This window comes from Hirundo rustica, chromosome 25 (assembly GCF_015227805.2).
Source record: "Hirundo rustica isolate bHirRus1 chromosome 25, bHirRus1.pri.v3, whole genome shotgun sequence".
NCBI lineage: Eukaryota > Metazoa > Chordata > Aves > Passeriformes > Hirundinidae > Hirundo > Hirundo rustica.
In genome coordinates, this window is record NC_053474.1 from 5,150,183 (window position 1) to 5,167,151 (window position 16,969).

Below are 16,969 nucleotides of genomic sequence, written 5' to 3' on the forward strand. Positions count from 1 at the left end.
CTTTCAACAGAAACACAGAAACTCCTCCCACGCGTGTAAAGAGGGACCCTGCGCCCCCTCCCTGCCCCTGCCCTTGGTTTGTGGGACTCCCTGAGCAGCAGCAGCTCCTGCAGGGCTGGAAATGCCTCTGAACACCTGAGTGAGTGATCCCAGCTTCCCCCACTGCTCCAGCCTGCAGAAACCCAGCTGGGCTGGCGGCTGTCTGAAATCTGGGACTGAGGCTGCCTGCAGGTTTGGGAGGAATCTGCCTGCAACTCATCCCTGGAGAGCTCCTCCTCGAAAAAAAAAAAAAAAATAGGACTGAAACTAAGAAGTAGGTAGAGAAACTTCACCATTTAAAAAAAAAAAAAAAAAAAATCGATAGCGAAAAGCAACTGGGGATATTTAAAAAAAAAAAAAAAAAAAAATCTGCAAGTTGAATCCTTGCCTGCAGCTATTCCCTGGATTTCTGAGCAGCAGCAGCCTCTGCCCAGCTCCCTCTGCCCCTGTTGGCTTTCACTTCGTGTGCTCCTGGCACATCCCAGAGCCTCTGAGCCCCTCCGCCTTCCTTCCTTCCTTCCGTCCTTCCTTCCTTCCTTCCTTCCTTCTCTTTCCTTCCTTCCTTCCTTCCTTCCTTTCCTTCCTCCTTCCTTCCTTCCTGCCTTCCTTCCTTTCCTTCCCTCCCTCCCTCCTTCCTTCCCTCCTTCCCTCCTTCCAGTGCTGCACCTTCCCTGGGGTGGGAAATCCACAACCTCCAGAGCTGCGGTTCCACCAGGACAGAGCTCACAGCTGCTCCCCTTCCAGCTGCGAACTGGGAGCAACTGGGAAATCGTCCTGTGCCAGTGCTCACAGCCCCACTGCTGGATTCTGTCACGGTCCCCGCACCAGGGTGAGCTGTGTGCCCCCTGCCAAACCCTCCCGAACAGGAAAACTTCTCCAGCAGTGAAACCTGTAGTGTGAACAGGGATGGGGATGGGTTTATTCCCCTCTCTAGGTGGATCTCTGGTCAGCAGGTGGATTTTATTAGAAATACAGCCCCAAATCCACGTCATTTTTTTTAAAAAAAAACCCACCATTTAACCACACTTTACTCTCAGACCTTTATAATTTCCATCATTCCCAAGAACTCCACATCCCATCTGCCACCCCCAGGACTCCCTGGTAGTCGATACTAAAGAGAACTGAAAACCAACTACATTTGGGAACATAAAAAAAAAAAAAAAAAAATAAAAACAAACCCCAAAAGACACCAAGGAGGAACCAGACCAACATCAGCCTTGCACAGGGAGTTGTCTCCGCAAAATAACCTTTTCACCATTAGAAAGTGACAGGAAAAGCAGTCCCAGGAGCCAGTTCAGAACGACATTCTCAGAGTCATCCTCCTGCCCCGCTCCCAGCGGGACACGGACGAGTGTCAGGCCCTGGGTCTCTCTGTCTGAACATCAGCTCCTAATTGCTTGCACAGGGCTTGGACTCCATGGAAGTGCTTCCATAAATCCCCTCCCTGCACAGGAGGGGCTGCCTGGCTCTGCAGATGTTAAGAACTGCCTAATCCTGAGTCAATCTGATAAAAAAAAAAAAAAAAAAAAACAAAAAACCAAACCCAAAGCCGTTTTCCTGCTCCGATTTTCCACAGCATTAACGCCAGAGATTATGTCAGCGCGTGGATGAGGTGCAAACCCCGGAGGCTGGAGCGGTGCCAGCAGCCCGTGAATGCTCTGCTCACAGGCACAGCTCATCGCTGCAGACGTTTGGGCCCTGTCACCCCGTGGCTCCGAGTCAGGCATTGTGTCATGCCCGGGAATCCGGGACGAGCAGGGGCAGCCCAGGTGATCATGGATTTGCTGCAGGACCTCACACAAATCCGGCCGCGTTTGGATTTTCCACCCCCTGCCGAAGGGAAGCGTCCAAACCTGCGGGGAATATTTATTCCTCGGGAAGTGAGGGCAGGTAGCCCCTTGGAAATGCAAGCAGCGGGAGCGATTTAGGCTGGCACCTGCATCCAGCCCTTCCCGGGAGTTTGGCATTTCCCAATCCCCAGATCAGCTCTGACCCTCAGCCTCTCTTCCCTCCTCTGCTGGCAGCAACTTGAGACATTTCTCTCTCGGTTCCACTCCCTCCTCTTTGCTGTGAGAGCTCAGAGCTCCCAGCCCGTCCTGTTACCCTGGTTTTTCTGAGTTTCTTTATTAGCCTTTTGATTTTCATAAATGGAGTCAGATCTTTTAGTTACTGTAGAATATTAGAGCAGTTTTTCTACCTTTCCCACAGAAGTAATATAAACAAATCCTTTGTTTTTCATTCTTTGTCCTTTGTTTGCATATTTCTAACCTGAAAACAATTGTAACTGACAATTCGTCTGGCCACTGAGGCTGAGGGGTGGAAACCCCAAAAAGCCAATCTTCTGCTAGACCCACAAATGTATAAAAGTAAAAGAATAAACAAAGGGGTCTTTTCTCTCCACCCTTTCAGCTGGAAGCTGGATCAGAAGAACCTCTGCAGAAATCTCTTGTCTTCGTGTGATTTCTTTGTGTTTCACGGTGACACCGTCCCTCTCCTGCTGGATAATTGCAGCTCTTCCCTTCTGACTGATTTCTCTCTCCATCCCTGCCCAGCTGCCGGAATTGTCTGATCAAATCCTCCTCCTTTCCACCAGAACCCCTCACCTGTGCGCCCGAGGCTCTGGGAAATGCTCCCCTCTGTTCCCTCTTGGACATCACATTTCCTCCCTGCTCTGCTCTGCCCACAGCCCTGGAGACCTGGAACACCCACGGGCGCTTTTTAGTCTGAGTCTTCTTTGTTCGTTTTGGTTTGTAATTCAGTTATATTGACACCAAATTCATGCGGTTTATAATTTATAATTGCAAAGTGGTTTAAAAATCGTGTCAGCACTGAGGTTCCATCCTTGGGCTCTCCCTCAGGTTCCCCTTCTCCCCCCTCCCAGACCCCAAAAACCGCGGCCTCGCTGCAGGGAATGACCCCGAGTTGAGCACTCACAGCAAACCCCCAAAATGAGATGAAGTCACACAAAATTCCAGGAAAGAGGAAAAACTCCTGACCTGGGAATGGTCTAACCAACCCCAGGGGGAGACAGGAGGTCTAAAAATGCAGCACCACTCCTGCCATCCTTGCTTTTGGCCCCATCTTTCCAAGGAATGACCGAGACAGGGTGGGCTCCAGGTCTCTGCAAGGCACGAGGAGATTCCCCAAGTCAGTGCTCCCTTCCTCGCTCTTTGCCCCCTGGATTCATCTCTGCCCTGCAGAAGGAAGGGAGATCCTGCTCTGTCCTCCCCAGGCACCCGCTCGTGTGCCCGTCTCAGAGCAGGAGCTGCTCCCCTTCACCCTTCAGAGCTGATCCTGGGGTCTGCGAGGCGGTACAGGCAAAGAAATTGATTGGGAAACACACGATAATGAGTAGATTTTAATTCCTTTAGTGCTCAGTCTGGCACTGGAGCACCCTTCACTCCCCAGAGCTGACACAGGTCCCAGCCAGGTACCCCAGGCACCTCTGAGAGGCAGCAAAGGCATTTTCCTGCTTGATCCCATTTATTAAGCTTTGATTTGAGCTGGAAACAAATGGGAATTCTTGTCAGAGAGAAGATAAAACCCGTGGTGAGTGGAGTAAGATGCTGGGAAAAGCCCTGGAAATGCTGGGCTCAGGAAGAGCATCCTCCTCCTCCTCCAGGGACCACAGGGGAATCCCTTGGGCTTGGATGCTCGCAGGGTTCTTAGGGGGAAGGAAATCTGTGCAGAAACTTGAGCATCCCACACGAGGTCAGGCAGGAAGCTGGAGACAACATTTTTTAATAACTGGCTGTGGGAAATTAGCACCCACGAGGACGGGTCAGGGAACGGGGCTGGCTGCGCTGGCAGAGAGAACTGGAGAAAAATAATGAAGGAAAGCAGACAAAACCTCGGCTAAATCCTTCTGAGTTCGTCGGATTTCCTGGGAAAACAGGAACAAACTGCAGAATGAACCCGGTTTGCCGAGTGAGGTGTCCAGGCCGGGAAACATCAACAATTCCCAGCGAGGAACAGTCAGATGTTTTAAAGGCGTGACACAGTCGAGCTGAGGGGGTTGCGTGTCCCCTCACGCTCCAGGAAACGGGAGGATTGAGAGCAGAAGGGTTTATCCAAGAGTCCTGGTGAGTCAGGAGCCCGGCAGCCCCAATCCCAGTCCCAGCACTCCGGGAGCTGTGGGGAGGCCAGGGAACAGCTTGTGCAGGAACTGCTCGGCACAAACACAGCTGCTGCGACAGGAAAGGCACGGGGGGACATCCTGCACTCCCCAGACAAGCCTGGCCAGGCCCCTCTGCACCCAAAGCGGGAACAGCCTGAGCCTGGAAAATCCTTTTTCATCCCTGGATGGAGCAGGGGAAGGGAGGCCGTGCTTAGGGACTCAAACTTGCAGGACTTCTGTTGGAGTCCAGGGCATTCCTTTGGCTGCCCTGGAGGGTCAGGGACCTGGGCAGGGGGGTCTGGGACCCCGGCCCAGAGCCCAGGGCTCAGAGAGACACTGGATTTGATTTCAGTCCATGGGAGAGGCTTCTTGCACTGCAGGAAGCATTGCAGGCCACAAGAGTGTGAAAAATAGTAGTTTAGTATATCACAGGGTGAAAAAACAGTGAGTTTGGGACTCTTGGCATTGAAGTGAATGGGGCAGGATGGAGGATTTGGGGCATTGTCTCCTTCTTCTTCCTTCTTGTTCCCTCACTCCATTTCTGCAGTGACGTTGGCACAAAGTAGTTAGTGAGGATTGGGTCAGAGTAGAGATGACCTTTTTAGTAATAGTGATAGACATTGGTAATAAATAGTAAATAAAGAATACGTAGCAATTAGTATAAAAGATGAGGACAGCCCAGAGACAGGAGGAGTCACCAGATGTCCGAGCTCGGCAAACATCTTTTGGACACTGAGAAAATTGTAAGATAAGAACTAATAAACGAAGCATGTAACCTTGAAGACTCCGTCTTTTCCTGCGTTTGGCACAGAGCTTTGCAGAGGGCCAGGACTCTAAAACCACCTGAATGCCGGGGAATTTAAGCTCCTGAAAAGGAGCCCCCGACAGATTTCGTGGGGTTTCGTGGGGTTTTTTACACCGCTGTCTCTAAGAGATACCAAAGGACAGAGGTTGGACGTGGGTGACACTGAGTTGTTCTGCACAGACCCCTCAGGTCCCTTCCCAAAGGTACCAACCCACAGGTTGTTGTCCTAAAAGCAAGGAAAACACAAATATCCGAGCCCGGAGCCCTGACAGCATTCCCTGCCCATGGCAAGGCATCGGGATGGGATCTTTAGGGCTCCTCCCCACCCAAACCAGCCTGGAACTCTGTTTGTAACATTCGGGGTCGTGCCCGAAGCTCCAGCTGTGGTTCCACAACCCAGAGCCGCTCCTGACAGAAATTAACCCCGTTTTAAAGGGAATAACCCAAGGTTTTTTTCTGTATTATGGAAAATTCCTTCTCCAGGAGCTGCTGGCGGGCAAGCCTGGCTGCTGATGGTGCCACAGCCACCCCACACCTTCCCTCTGCCAGCTCCTCCTCACAAAGCTCAGCCCAGAGCGGGCTGGGTGGGCTTGGAGCACCTGGGAGAATGGGATGAGGTGGGATTTGAATTCCCTTCCACCCCAGCCCAGGCTGGGATCCCTGAGAACACACTGCACGCAGCTGAGCTGCCCAAGATCAGAGCCCAGCAAGCGACACCTTCGATCTGCTGCTCCTGCTCTGACTCTGCGTTTACATTTCTGCTTTTCCTCCTCTTCCAAGTGTATTTTCCCACCCTTGCTGCTCCCCATCCAGGAAAAGATTTCCTGAACAAAACAGTGAGAAAAAAAAAAAGATATTTCACTTTGACTGTTCCCTGAGTTACCAGGGAAAATATTTTCTTTTTAACTAAACCCAAAATTAATGAGAAAAATCCAAATTCTCGTGAAGAAACTTTATAGGGAGGAAAAAAAAAAAACCCAACCATTTGCTTCCTATGCAATTGAAGCTTTTTTGTCATATTGGCTTTTAAGTGTATTTTAACGTAAGAACATAATGATTTCCAAAGCAAAAAGCACAGATTCCTTTCATTTTGCAAATATTTTTCTCTCCTTGCTGTTTTTCTCTCCTCTTATTAAGGAACGCATCTTTCAAGCAGCTGAGCTGCCTCTTAAACAATTCCCCCTTTCATCTTGTCAGCATTGGGAAAATTTAAAAGTCTCTGCATCCTTAAATTGCCACGCTGTGTTTTGTCTCCTTTGGATTAGGTTTTTTAGGCAGAAAAATGTGGTTTTTCTTGTGCTATTAAAAAAATTTTAAAAAGTAAATTTAAGATGCTAAAAGAGACCTCGGAGGTTTTTTTTCTTTTTTTTTTACAAGAATCATGGAATATCCAGAGTGGGGAGGGACCCACAGGGATCGGGATCATTGACCCAGCTCCTGCCCAGACCCCACCAATCCCCCCTGTGCATCCCTGGAGCGCTGTCCCAAGGCTCCTGGAGCTCTGGCAGCCTCGGGGCCGTGCTCATTCCCTGGGGAGCCTGGGCAGTGCCAGCACCCTCTGGGGGAAGAACCTTTCCCTGATCTCCAGCCTGAGCAGCTCCAGGACCTTTCCTGGGTGCCCAGTGTAGATCCTGGTGAGTGGGAGCCTCACAACCCTTCAGGCTACACCCCAAAAAAACCCCACCAGGAAACCAAATTCTGGCAGCAGACGGGGCCTGGCTCCTTTCTGGAGAGCTCCCAGCAGCTTTTGCTCAGATGAGCTCGGCCCAGTCCAGGGTTGGCTCTTCCTTGTTCCCAGCATCCCACCGTGAGTGGGTGAATGGTGTTCGGAGCACCAGGGCTGTCCCTGGGGGGCTCAGAGGGACACAGCCCCCACGTGCACTGCTGGTGAAGTCCTGGCTGAAAACCCGCCAAAAGTTCCACAGACAAACCCCACTTTTTAATTAAAATATCCTTTACAGAGGCAGCATAAGCTCCAGTGCACAGGCTGATGCTTGAGGCTTTAAACTGACGTTCCAGGGAGAGCGTGGCACGGCCAGGATGGGATTTCATGGGGGGCAGCCCTGCCCGTGGTGGGGGGTTGGAAGGACAGGAGCTTTAGAGTCCCTCCCAAGCCAAACCACTCCGTTATCCCGTGATTCTGAGATTCCCCAGGGCTGCCCGAAAGGAGGGCAGCAGTGCCTGCTCAGCACTTCCCAGGACAGGGGAAATCCGGCCACCAAACCCCCAGGGGATGCTCCAGTGGGCTCTGAGTGGTCAGGCTGGCACCAGCAACCCTCATGGAAAAGTCTGAGCACCGATTTCTCCCAGCCCTGCAAAGCAAACAGACTCAGGAAAACCCCTTTCGCTCAAAAATGTAAATTACAGGAATTGTTTGCTTGTATCTAGGAACGGAGCAAAATAGCCAGGCTGGGAGAGCTGGGGGTGCTCCCCTGGAGAGGAGAAGGCTCCAGGGAGAGCTGCGAGCCCCTGGCAGGGCCCAAAGGGGCTCCAGGAGAGCTGCAGAGGGGCTGGGGACAAGGCCTGGAGGGACAGGACACAGGGAATGGCTCCCAGTGCCAGAGGGCAGCGCTGCATGGGAGATTGGGAATCAGGAATTGTTCCCTGGGAGGGTGGGCAGGGGCTGGGATGGAATTCCCAGAGCAGCTGTGGCTGCCCCTGGATCCCTGGCAGTGCCCAAGGCCGGGCTGGACACTGGGGCAGTGGGAGGTGTCCCTGCCATGGGATGGGGTGGCACTGGATGGGATTTCTGTTCCCTTCCAAACAAACCATTCTGGGATCCTGTGACTGCTGCTGGAGCCCAGCTCTGCTGTGCTCCCATTCCAGGCACTGCCCTGGGGGAGGGAGTTCACTGCTCTGGGTGAGTTCATTGCCGGGTTTGCAGGTGAATTTGGGACCTTTGTGCAGGGCCAGGACTTGGACTCTAGGATCCTTGTGGCCCCTTCCCAGCCTGGATAATCCCTGATTCCATATTTTATGTTAAATAAAGACGCTTCGCCCTTGGCTCTCCCTGGTCCTCAGGGCAGCTGGAAGTGCCTTTCCTAGTCCCGTGTGTGCTCAAACCCTGCCTCTGGGAGCAGGGAGTCCTTCCAAAACAAACACGGAGAATTCTCAGAACATATCCCAGCAGAGGAAATCCCCTCGCAGGGGTTGGGGTCAGGGCGGGGAGCTCTGCAGGTTTCACAAGGAGCCTTTCTCCAGGCTGTGCCAGGGGATTTCCACCAGGTGAGTGCCCGAGGGAGCTGCACGTCCACGGCTGGCCAGGGGAGTGGGGTGACATCAGCCCGGAGAAGCTGATGCCTTGAGTTTGATCTTTGCTGCGTTTCAGGTTCTGCGCTGCCCAGGTGCAGCTCTGAGCTCACACTCAGGGTCACTCAGCTCTCTGCACACAGCAGGGACACAAAACAAATCCTGCTCCTGCTGCACACCAAGGACAACTTTCAGCCCCAAAGCACAAACAAGGGTGGCTGGAGGGAGGAACGAGAAGGATGGGACCTGACAGCCTGGAGCTGGAATGGGACAATTCAACCCCAATGTGCAAATGGACCAAAACTGATCAAAGTGTGAGTCCTCGTGACCGTTTGTCCATTTTGGGTCCATTTTGGATCCACCTTGGGTGTGTCCCTGCCCAGGCCCTGTCCTGCCCAAGCTGTACCCTAAAGGCCTTTCAATAAATCTCTGCTTCATTCTCCAGCTCTGCCCAGTCTCTGTTCCAGCTCAGCCTGCCCAAGGCATCAAAGCCCCCACAGCTCCCAGGGAACCCACAGCAAAGAACTGGGTGGGCAGTGGGGCAGGGAGGCTCGGAGCAGCTCATGGCTAAGCCCGAGGAGGGGATTTTCTCTTTATTCATCCACTAATTGGCAATCATGTTCAAATCTGATCAAACAGCCCCATTTCCTCAATTTTCCTTTGACCTTTGCTGTTGAGGCTCAGGGAGGCAGATCTAGGGCTCTGTGGTGTTCCTGAGTGCCTAAAACCCCAAAATAGGGGAGGGGAGGGGAGGGGAGGGGAGGGGAGGGGAGGGGAGGGGAGGGGAGGGGAGGGGAGGGGAGGGGAGGGAAGGGGAAGGGGAAGGGGAAGGGGAAGGGAAGGGAAGGGAAGGGAAGGGAAGGGAAGGGAAGGGAAGGGAAGGGAAGGGAAGGGAAGGGAATGAAGTCATTTGAGAAGGGGCTGCATCCAGGCTTGATGGGATGGGGGTTCACCACTCCAGTTTACAACCGCAGTTCAGGAGATCCCAGTTCAGGATCCCATGGCTGGGCGCCTCCAACTCTGTCACATTTTGGTGGAGACAAAGAGGGAAGGGTTTGGATTTCTCCAAACCGCAGAGCGGAGCAGCCTTTGGGACACAACCCCACTCTGAGCATCCCTCTGGAAGCGCCGAGTTCTTCTTGTGGATGTGTGGATTTTTTCCCATGGGATGGTGAGGAGGGGAGATGTTTTTAAGGTGGGAATGCCAGGATACTCAGATATTTGTGTCTCCAGTCATAATGTTACAGCCATAAATGTTCGCTTTTTTCCCTGAAGTAAGGAGAAAAGGAACAGTTTTCCAGAGAGAAAATGTAGTTTTCACTATACACAGCCCTGGCCTTGGAATGTCAGCTAAGGTTTTTAGTTTTATACATCTTGATACTGTTTTTTCCCACTGGCAGGAATTAGCTAATTAAATAAACCAACTAATCATCCCCATAGCAGCACAGAGGGGTGGGCTGTGAAGCAGGAGGATGTGGGGCGAGCGTCCCCAGCCCTCTGCTCTCAGATTCCACCCTGGAATGGCAGCGCACAGGGAGCAGGTCCCCGAGCAGCCCTGAGAGCAGCACAGACGCCCCTCTCCGGGCAGGTCGATAGCGATCTCTGGTTTCACCACGTCAGACTGCAGGACGGGCACCCGGGGGGGCGGCCAAGGCGACACCGAGGAACCGCAGCTCCTCCCGCAGCGCTGCCGGCCAGCCTGACCTTCAGAGATCATCTTCCCTGCCCCAGAGCAGCACGGCATCCCGCAGGACGGGCCCGGCGCGCGCTTCCATTGGCTCCTCGAGGAGCTCAGGCATTGACCTGCCTGTTTAATGGCTCTCCCCAGCACAGCCTGAGGAGCCTCTGCAGCCCCCAGCCCGTCCTTGGGGTGTTAAACGACTCCAACCTCCCAGCCAAGGGCTGGGGCCATCTGCCCGGGATGGGGATTGATCCAGCCTGACAGAATTCCACCATTTCAAACAAAAAGCTGCGGCTGGAATTACACGTGGAGTGACCTCAAGGCCTGCTCCCCAAGAGGGGTTTGTTCTCAACAGAGAGCTCCGTGGATGCCACCCCCAGTTTAACGTGGGGAGGGTGAGGTGGGACCATGCACGTCCCTCCTGAGGCTTCCAGGGAACCAGAGGGGCTGCAGAGCCTCCTCCTGTCCAGAGACCGCTGCTGGAAGGGCTGGGAACTCCCCAGGAGCTGGAAACAGCCACAGCCAGGTGCTCCTGGCAGCTCCAGGGCCAGCCCTGAGCTGGCACCACAGATCCTCCATGCGGGGAGTGGGGAGGGCAGGACTGAGCCCCAAAGGCAGGCACGAACCTCCAGGCTCAAGGAACCTGCAAATTCTGTATCCAAACCCCTTCCCAGGGGGAAAACAAAGGGAACCATCCACGCCCAGACACCTCCAAGGGAGACAAGGGGAGCCAAGCTGCCCCCAGCGCTCCGGGGGCTTCAGGAGTTCCTTCCCGACAAGTGGGAATGGTGGAAAGAGGAAATTTGGCTTTTCTGGACTTCCCTGAAAAGCCAAGGAATAAAATTCCAGCTGGGAGGCTGGAGAGCAGCAGGAGAAATCTCCGAGATGGTTCTGGGAGTGCTCTGAGGAGTGTGGCAGAGGGGGAAAGCGATGGGATGGGGGAAGCCTGAAGACTCTGCAGAAGGAAGAGTGTTGAAGATGGCAGAGAGAAAGGCAAGAGCTCCAAAGAAATAAAAAATGAGGGGAAGAAGGAGCTAAAAGAGCTGCAGCAAGTGAACCTGTTGTGAATTTCTTTATAATCTCAGTCCTTGGTTGAGACAACAAAGCATGGGATGGATCCAGAACTTTGAATCCAACTGCATCCCCCTGGAAGGATGGGCCTGGCCAGCAGCATTCAGTGCGAAACCAATAAATAAGGGGGAAATGAGTCAAGGAAGAAATTTTTATAGGGGGAAAAAAAAGTCAGATAAGAGAGTGAAATAATGTCTTGAAAATGGCTGCACTTTGTGTAAAACATTTCCAAGAGATGTCCAGGAAAGAGAGTCTGATCCATTTGGGAGCTCGTAGAAGGCACCATGCACCCCGTGGATTTATCTGCAGGGAAAGGTCCTGGCTGAGCACCCCAACACCAGGAACCCTGTGGGAATGAGCCCATGGAAGCACATGGAAGCTGGGAGCACAGCCTGTCCTGCCGGGCCTGGGCAGCGCCCTGGAACCCAGACACGGAATCCAGGCATGGAACTCATTGCTGTAACGTGTCCCAACGGAGCTTGGCATCGTGTCGCGCCCAGAGGGACACGGTCAGAGCTCCAGGAGGTTCAGAATTAAACCCAGCACGGGTTCAGGATGGCTGGCACGTCCCCGGTGCCGGATGGCACGGAGCACCTCGGAGAAGACGCTTTGCTTTGTGTCAGAAGGACGTGGAGTGAGTGTCCCCAGCCCTCCGCCCTCAGATTCCATCCTGGGAATGGCAGCGAACTGGGAGCGCTCCCTGAGGGGCCCCGGGAGCAGCACAGACCCCCGGGGGTCACTTGGCTGTGCTGGGCTCGGGGACAAAGCCCCCCCTGCGTGAGCACAGCCTCGCTGAGGCCCCCGAGCTGCTCTGTGAGGGGAAGGGGCATTTTCAGTCCTGGTAGCGCTGAGCTGCTTTAATCAGGACCAGGAAGGAAGGCAAGGATCCCCCTGAACAGCCACAGGGACAGCCCAGCCCCGGGGAAATGAGGTTCCCATGGGACTGAAGGGAATAAAACCCGTCCCAGTGGGTCCCATCTGCTACAGGAGGCTGACAGAGATTTACTGAGCCCATCAAACCTCATTCTGCTGCTCCCCGAGTCCTGTCAGGCCACAGTCACGGCAGGCTTGGCCCGGTTTGGATCTTTGCATCCCCCACTCCCTGCCCAAACCTGAGCACACAGCCCACAGCTGGGGCACAGCTGAGCTCTCCTGAGCAGCAAGCAGCTTTCCTGCCCCAAAACACTGATTTTTCCCTCTTGCTTTGCTCGTTTGACCATCTGCTAACGAGGTAATTTAAAGCAAAAGCAAATTTCCTCTGGTAGCAGCAGAAAAACAACAAGCACAGCCTAACGAAAGCCTTTTTCTAACACACAGAAACCAAGACCACCCCACAGATAAATGCTGCTGGAAATTGCTTGCACCAATTTGGCCTCCTCTGCAACACCCAGGAAAGATGATCTTTAATTGCAGCCCACAGACACGTTGCTTATGAGCTATTTCTTAAATTTTTTAAAGAAATGAACAGCAGCATTAAGCCAGTGCTGAATTCCTGAGGCGCCCTCTGAATTACCTGGAGCCGAGGTTTAAGATACACATCAAATTAAGGCCTTGCATCCATTCTGGTTTGAGCTATTTCGGTTGGGTGGGATGGAAATCACACGAACAAAACGCTTCCTTTGTTCCCCGCCCAAACCCCAGGCATCAGGAGGGACCTGCCCAGATCCTCCTCAGAATGGGAACAACCACCGGGAGCACCATTTTCAGGAGAAGGCTCTGGAAAGATTGAGGAGATGCACAGAGCACCTCTGTCACTTCAGAGACAGCTGCGAGATGGATTTGTGCTCTTCACTCAACCACCCACTCAGAAAAGAGATCCAGGTGACTGCTGACTTAAAGACAGCTCAAAAATGGGAAATTAATGCACCCCAGATACGGAGGGCCGAGTTTTTACAGTGGCTGTGGAAAACAAACTGAAATCCAGCTCCATCTGCTCACCTCCAGTGGCACCTTGCCATCATCGTAACAACTCTACACGAGCGTGAGACACAAGAAGAGAAATAAAATGAGACACTCACCCTCCTTCAAAGATCTTGATCCTCACCGGCTCCCCTCGCTTGGTCACAAGAGCCTCTTCTTCTGATTTTCCCCTTTTCTCCTCGTCCTTCTCAGCTCTAGTTATATCTTTTCGACCTTCATTAGAAAGGAGCGAAGGCAAATGAACCTATCTCCCCAAAAGAGCAAAACAATCCATGATTACAGACAGAATCACTGGCAGGCAGGCACAGAGCAAACAGCCCCAGCAGAGCCCGCAGCGTCCCCACGCTGCTCCCCACGCCAAGGGCTGGAACTGGGGCACCCTCCCAACAAATGGGGCTTTGCTCCCGGATTCGGGGCCCTGAGGGTTGGGCTGTATTTACTGTGACTCCTGACAAATTTTTAATTGCTCTCTCCGGGTTATCCAGCTCTTGCCAGCTGGGAAAATGAAGGATGAGGAGAAGTGTGGTGGCTGGGGTGGCTCTGGGCGTGCGGGGTCTCTGCTCCCAAAGCTCTGTCCCTGGATAATCCTCTCTCTGAAACATGCATCTGAACGGTCTGGAGAGGAGGCATCAGCAGAATTCCTACACTGAGCCTCCGGGTTTCCCCCACATTCACACACATTCACACAAGTTTGGATTTCAGCCACCTCGGTCTGACATAAATCACTGGCCAGGCAGCGCTCAGGGCGATTTCCTTTCTCTGCAACCCCACCGCCAAGGGCGCAGCGCAGGGAGAGCCACAAAACCCACGGGAGAAAAGAATCCTCAACCTCCCCACACCTTCCCAGGGTCAAATCTGCTTCTTCACTCTTAAACTGCCACTTGTTGAGGGGGTTTTGTGTCTAAACCTTGTCTAGCCCAAGGTTTAAGTCATGCCCTGACTCCTCTCCTACACGATGAACGCTGTTTGTTACAGCACGGACCTGAACATCAAAGTGTGCGGCTGGGTGGGACGAGGGAGAGCTCCCTGCACCTGGAATGAAATGTTGTGATGTCCTAAATCCTGGGACAAACCCAGGGAGAGCTCCCTGCACCTGGAATGAAACGTTGGGATGTCCTAAATCCTGGGACAAACACAGGGAGAGCTCCCTGCACCTGGAATGAAATGTTGGGATGTCCTAAATCTTGGGACAAACCCAGGGAGAGCTCTCCACACCTGGAATGAAATGCTGGGATGTCCTAACTCCTGGGACAAACCCAGGGAGAGCTCCCTGCACCTGGAATGAAATGTTGGGACGTCCTAAATCCTGGGACAAACCCAAGGAGAGCTCTCCAACCTGGAATGAAACGTTGGGATGTTGTTCCCCACTACAGCCTAACAGGACACACCCAGGGGTCTCCAGAGAAAGGAAAGCAGATGCCTTTCCCCCGGGTCACCTCTCACCCAGTAACTCTGACATTCAGCTGGATGAGGACCCTGGATCCATAGCTCACATTATCTGTAATTTATGGAAACAGGCTGCAGGCAGCTGAGGGCGGTTTCTAGAGGGGTTTGGCCTGAGGGCAGCTCCTGAAGCCCGAAGCAGAGCTGGTCACCCTTGGCTCTGGCTGGCAGGAGGGGCAGCTCCCCCGTGATTCACCTGCCCCACCTCAGCCTTGTCTGTAGGGGGATGAATCACCCCGGTGGAGCCTCTTTGTCTCCCCTGGTTTTGGGGGAAGCCACAGAGTGAGCAGCTCCAGCAGAGACCTGCAGAATCCAGGATCCGAACAGGCCCCAGCCTCCGCAGCTGATGGAACTGCCACGGGATGCTCGGCAGGGAGCGGGATGGATTCACTCAAAACTCACTTTGCAAAACTGGGGTCAAGCGTTTCAAATTTGCCCAGGAATTTCAGGAGCTCAGCTCAGAGCATTAAGTGCACCCAGGCTGCTCTCTCTCCTTGTCCAGATCATCCCCACATCCACACCATCCACACAACCTGTCCTAGAAGCCTCCTGGGAATGGTCCCTGTGCAGTCCCATATCCCTAAAATGCCAGGAGTTTCATGACAGAAGGCCTGGGGCAGAACAGTGCCAGGAATCATTGGAACCATTTAACAGCAGGAATGGCCTTGAGCTGGTGGCTCTGGGCATGGAGATGACAGTGAGGAAATCAGCGGCAGGAGACACTCAGAACCCTCAAAGATTACATTTCAGGGCTGTGACTTCAGCTCCTGATAGGAGCTATGGGCTCAGGGCACTGCTAGGGGACAAATTTCCCAGGTTTACTGAGGAATACAAAACAATTGACTTGCTAGATGTAGCACGAGGTTTATTTATTGCAACTTTCGAAAGCACAAAAACATTGACAGATGAAAGGCACCAGAGAGCCAAAATCATACAGTCACCAGTCACTACTATCCCCTGTTACAATCTCGTTCGAATTTACAGAGTGTGCAAGCCCCAGTACAGCGTCACCAGCCATCCCTACATGCACGCTGGAGCCCGCAGCCACTCCAGAATTCCAGAACCGTCTGCTCAGCAAATCCCACGGGAAATTTAAACCCCAAGCCAAGGATGGAGACAGCACATACAGAACTACTGCTTGCTGCATGCAAAACTGTACAAAACACCAGAGCTTTTTTACATCTCCGTGGAGATCCACTGACAACCTGGAGTCACATAAAGGAGGGGAGGCTGAAGGGAAGGAGCCAGAGCAGAGTCAGCTGAGGGCTGCACTCCCAACCCTGGAGTGATGCTGCTGCTGCTGCGCGTCCTGGCAGCCGCCGCTTCCCCACCCGTGCCAGCCGTGCTTGCTGGAAACACTGCACGGAGGATTGCACTCCCACTGCTCACAAATTAGAATTCAATTTACCCCCGCTGCGGTTCTCAGGGGTTCTGCCAGCCAGGCGGGGAAGGAGGGCTGGGTTTAAGATCCGCTGTTTCCCAGGTGAACTGGGCAGGGCAAACTCTTCCTTTCGTGAATTGCGCCACGGGAACCTGAACCTGCACCACCAGGCAGCTTGGAGGGGTTTGTGGAGCAGGTTTAGGAGGCTTTGGGGGAGATGCGTGCAGTGAAATGTGGATTTGGGTGAGTGAGGGCTGAACCATGGCCGTTTAACCTCTCCCCTCGGGGCGGGAGGGTCTCGTACCTCTGGACACACGCTGGGTGTGGGTTTTAGCACCATGGCAAAGAGCAGGGCTCAGAGCAGCACAGGCACTTCCTTTAGGGATTGAAATTGAGGATGCTGTGGCACCACTCAGATAAAACCCTTGGAAAAATAGTGCATAAATCTCGGCGTGGTTATTGCACTGCTCGGGTAATTATCTGCCCCTGTGTCCCTAGAAATCTGTCTCTTGGATTTCTGCAGGAAAATTGCAAAATGGGAATGCTGAATAGAAATAAAGATTTATTGAATCAAAGCGACTCTACTGTGTATTTTAAGACATATTTATAAGCAGCAGCTGCAGCAGCGATTATGATAAATTTAATATTCAGAGTTCATTTCATGACACAGAAATAAAATGAATAATCCATCAATATAAATTGACTTGAGATGAATATCAAATTGCAAAATCTTTAGAGCGATTCTGTTTGCTAATCTACATGAACATGATCTGGATTAAAGGGATCTGTTTGGTTCAGCATTAAGCAGGAGGGGTAAAGTCTGGCTTTAAAATGAGATACAGAAAATTAGGCAGCTCACAGGAGGGTCTTAGAGACTTCTGTGCCCATGTGGGCAATGCCCTGGGGGAACTCTGCCCCTGGGAAACCATTGTGAAGTCTTAATTCTAAAACCAGGTATAAAATATCCTGAAATACCTGGAAAAAAAGCAAGTGGACAGTTATGGACCAAACCACAGGGGTGTTTAACAAAACGTGTCTGACACGCTGAGGCACTTCCATAAATGTCACTGCCAGCCTTTGTGCTTCTTCAGGGGCCTAAATACACTTGCAAATCTCCCTTTAATATTTTTTTAAATACTTTTAAGCATGCCTCTCCATGTTCATTAATGTGAGATGAGCAGATTCGCAACCAGACAGAATCCCATTTCCCCACGGTAATCCTTTTTTTTTTGTCATTTCTAACATGCAAAATGTAGGGAATTA

The 16,969-nt window shown here is 52.6% G+C and overlaps 1 protein-coding gene across 6 annotated transcripts in view; it reads right to left on the reverse strand.

Moving 5' to 3' along the window:
- Positions 1 to 16,969, reverse strand: part of HIVEP3 (HIVEP zinc finger 3) — a 270,464-nt gene that overhangs the window by 40,477 nt on the left and 213,018 nt on the right. For all 6 annotated transcript variants that reach the window (XM_040086055.2, XM_040086054.2, XM_040086052.2 and 3 more), the window contains one exon: positions 12,981 to 13,126. In XM_040086055.2, coding sequence (XP_039941989.1) covers positions 12,981 to 13,126 — 146 coding nt within the window. The remainder of the gene's footprint in view (positions 1 to 12,980; positions 13,127 to 16,969) is intronic.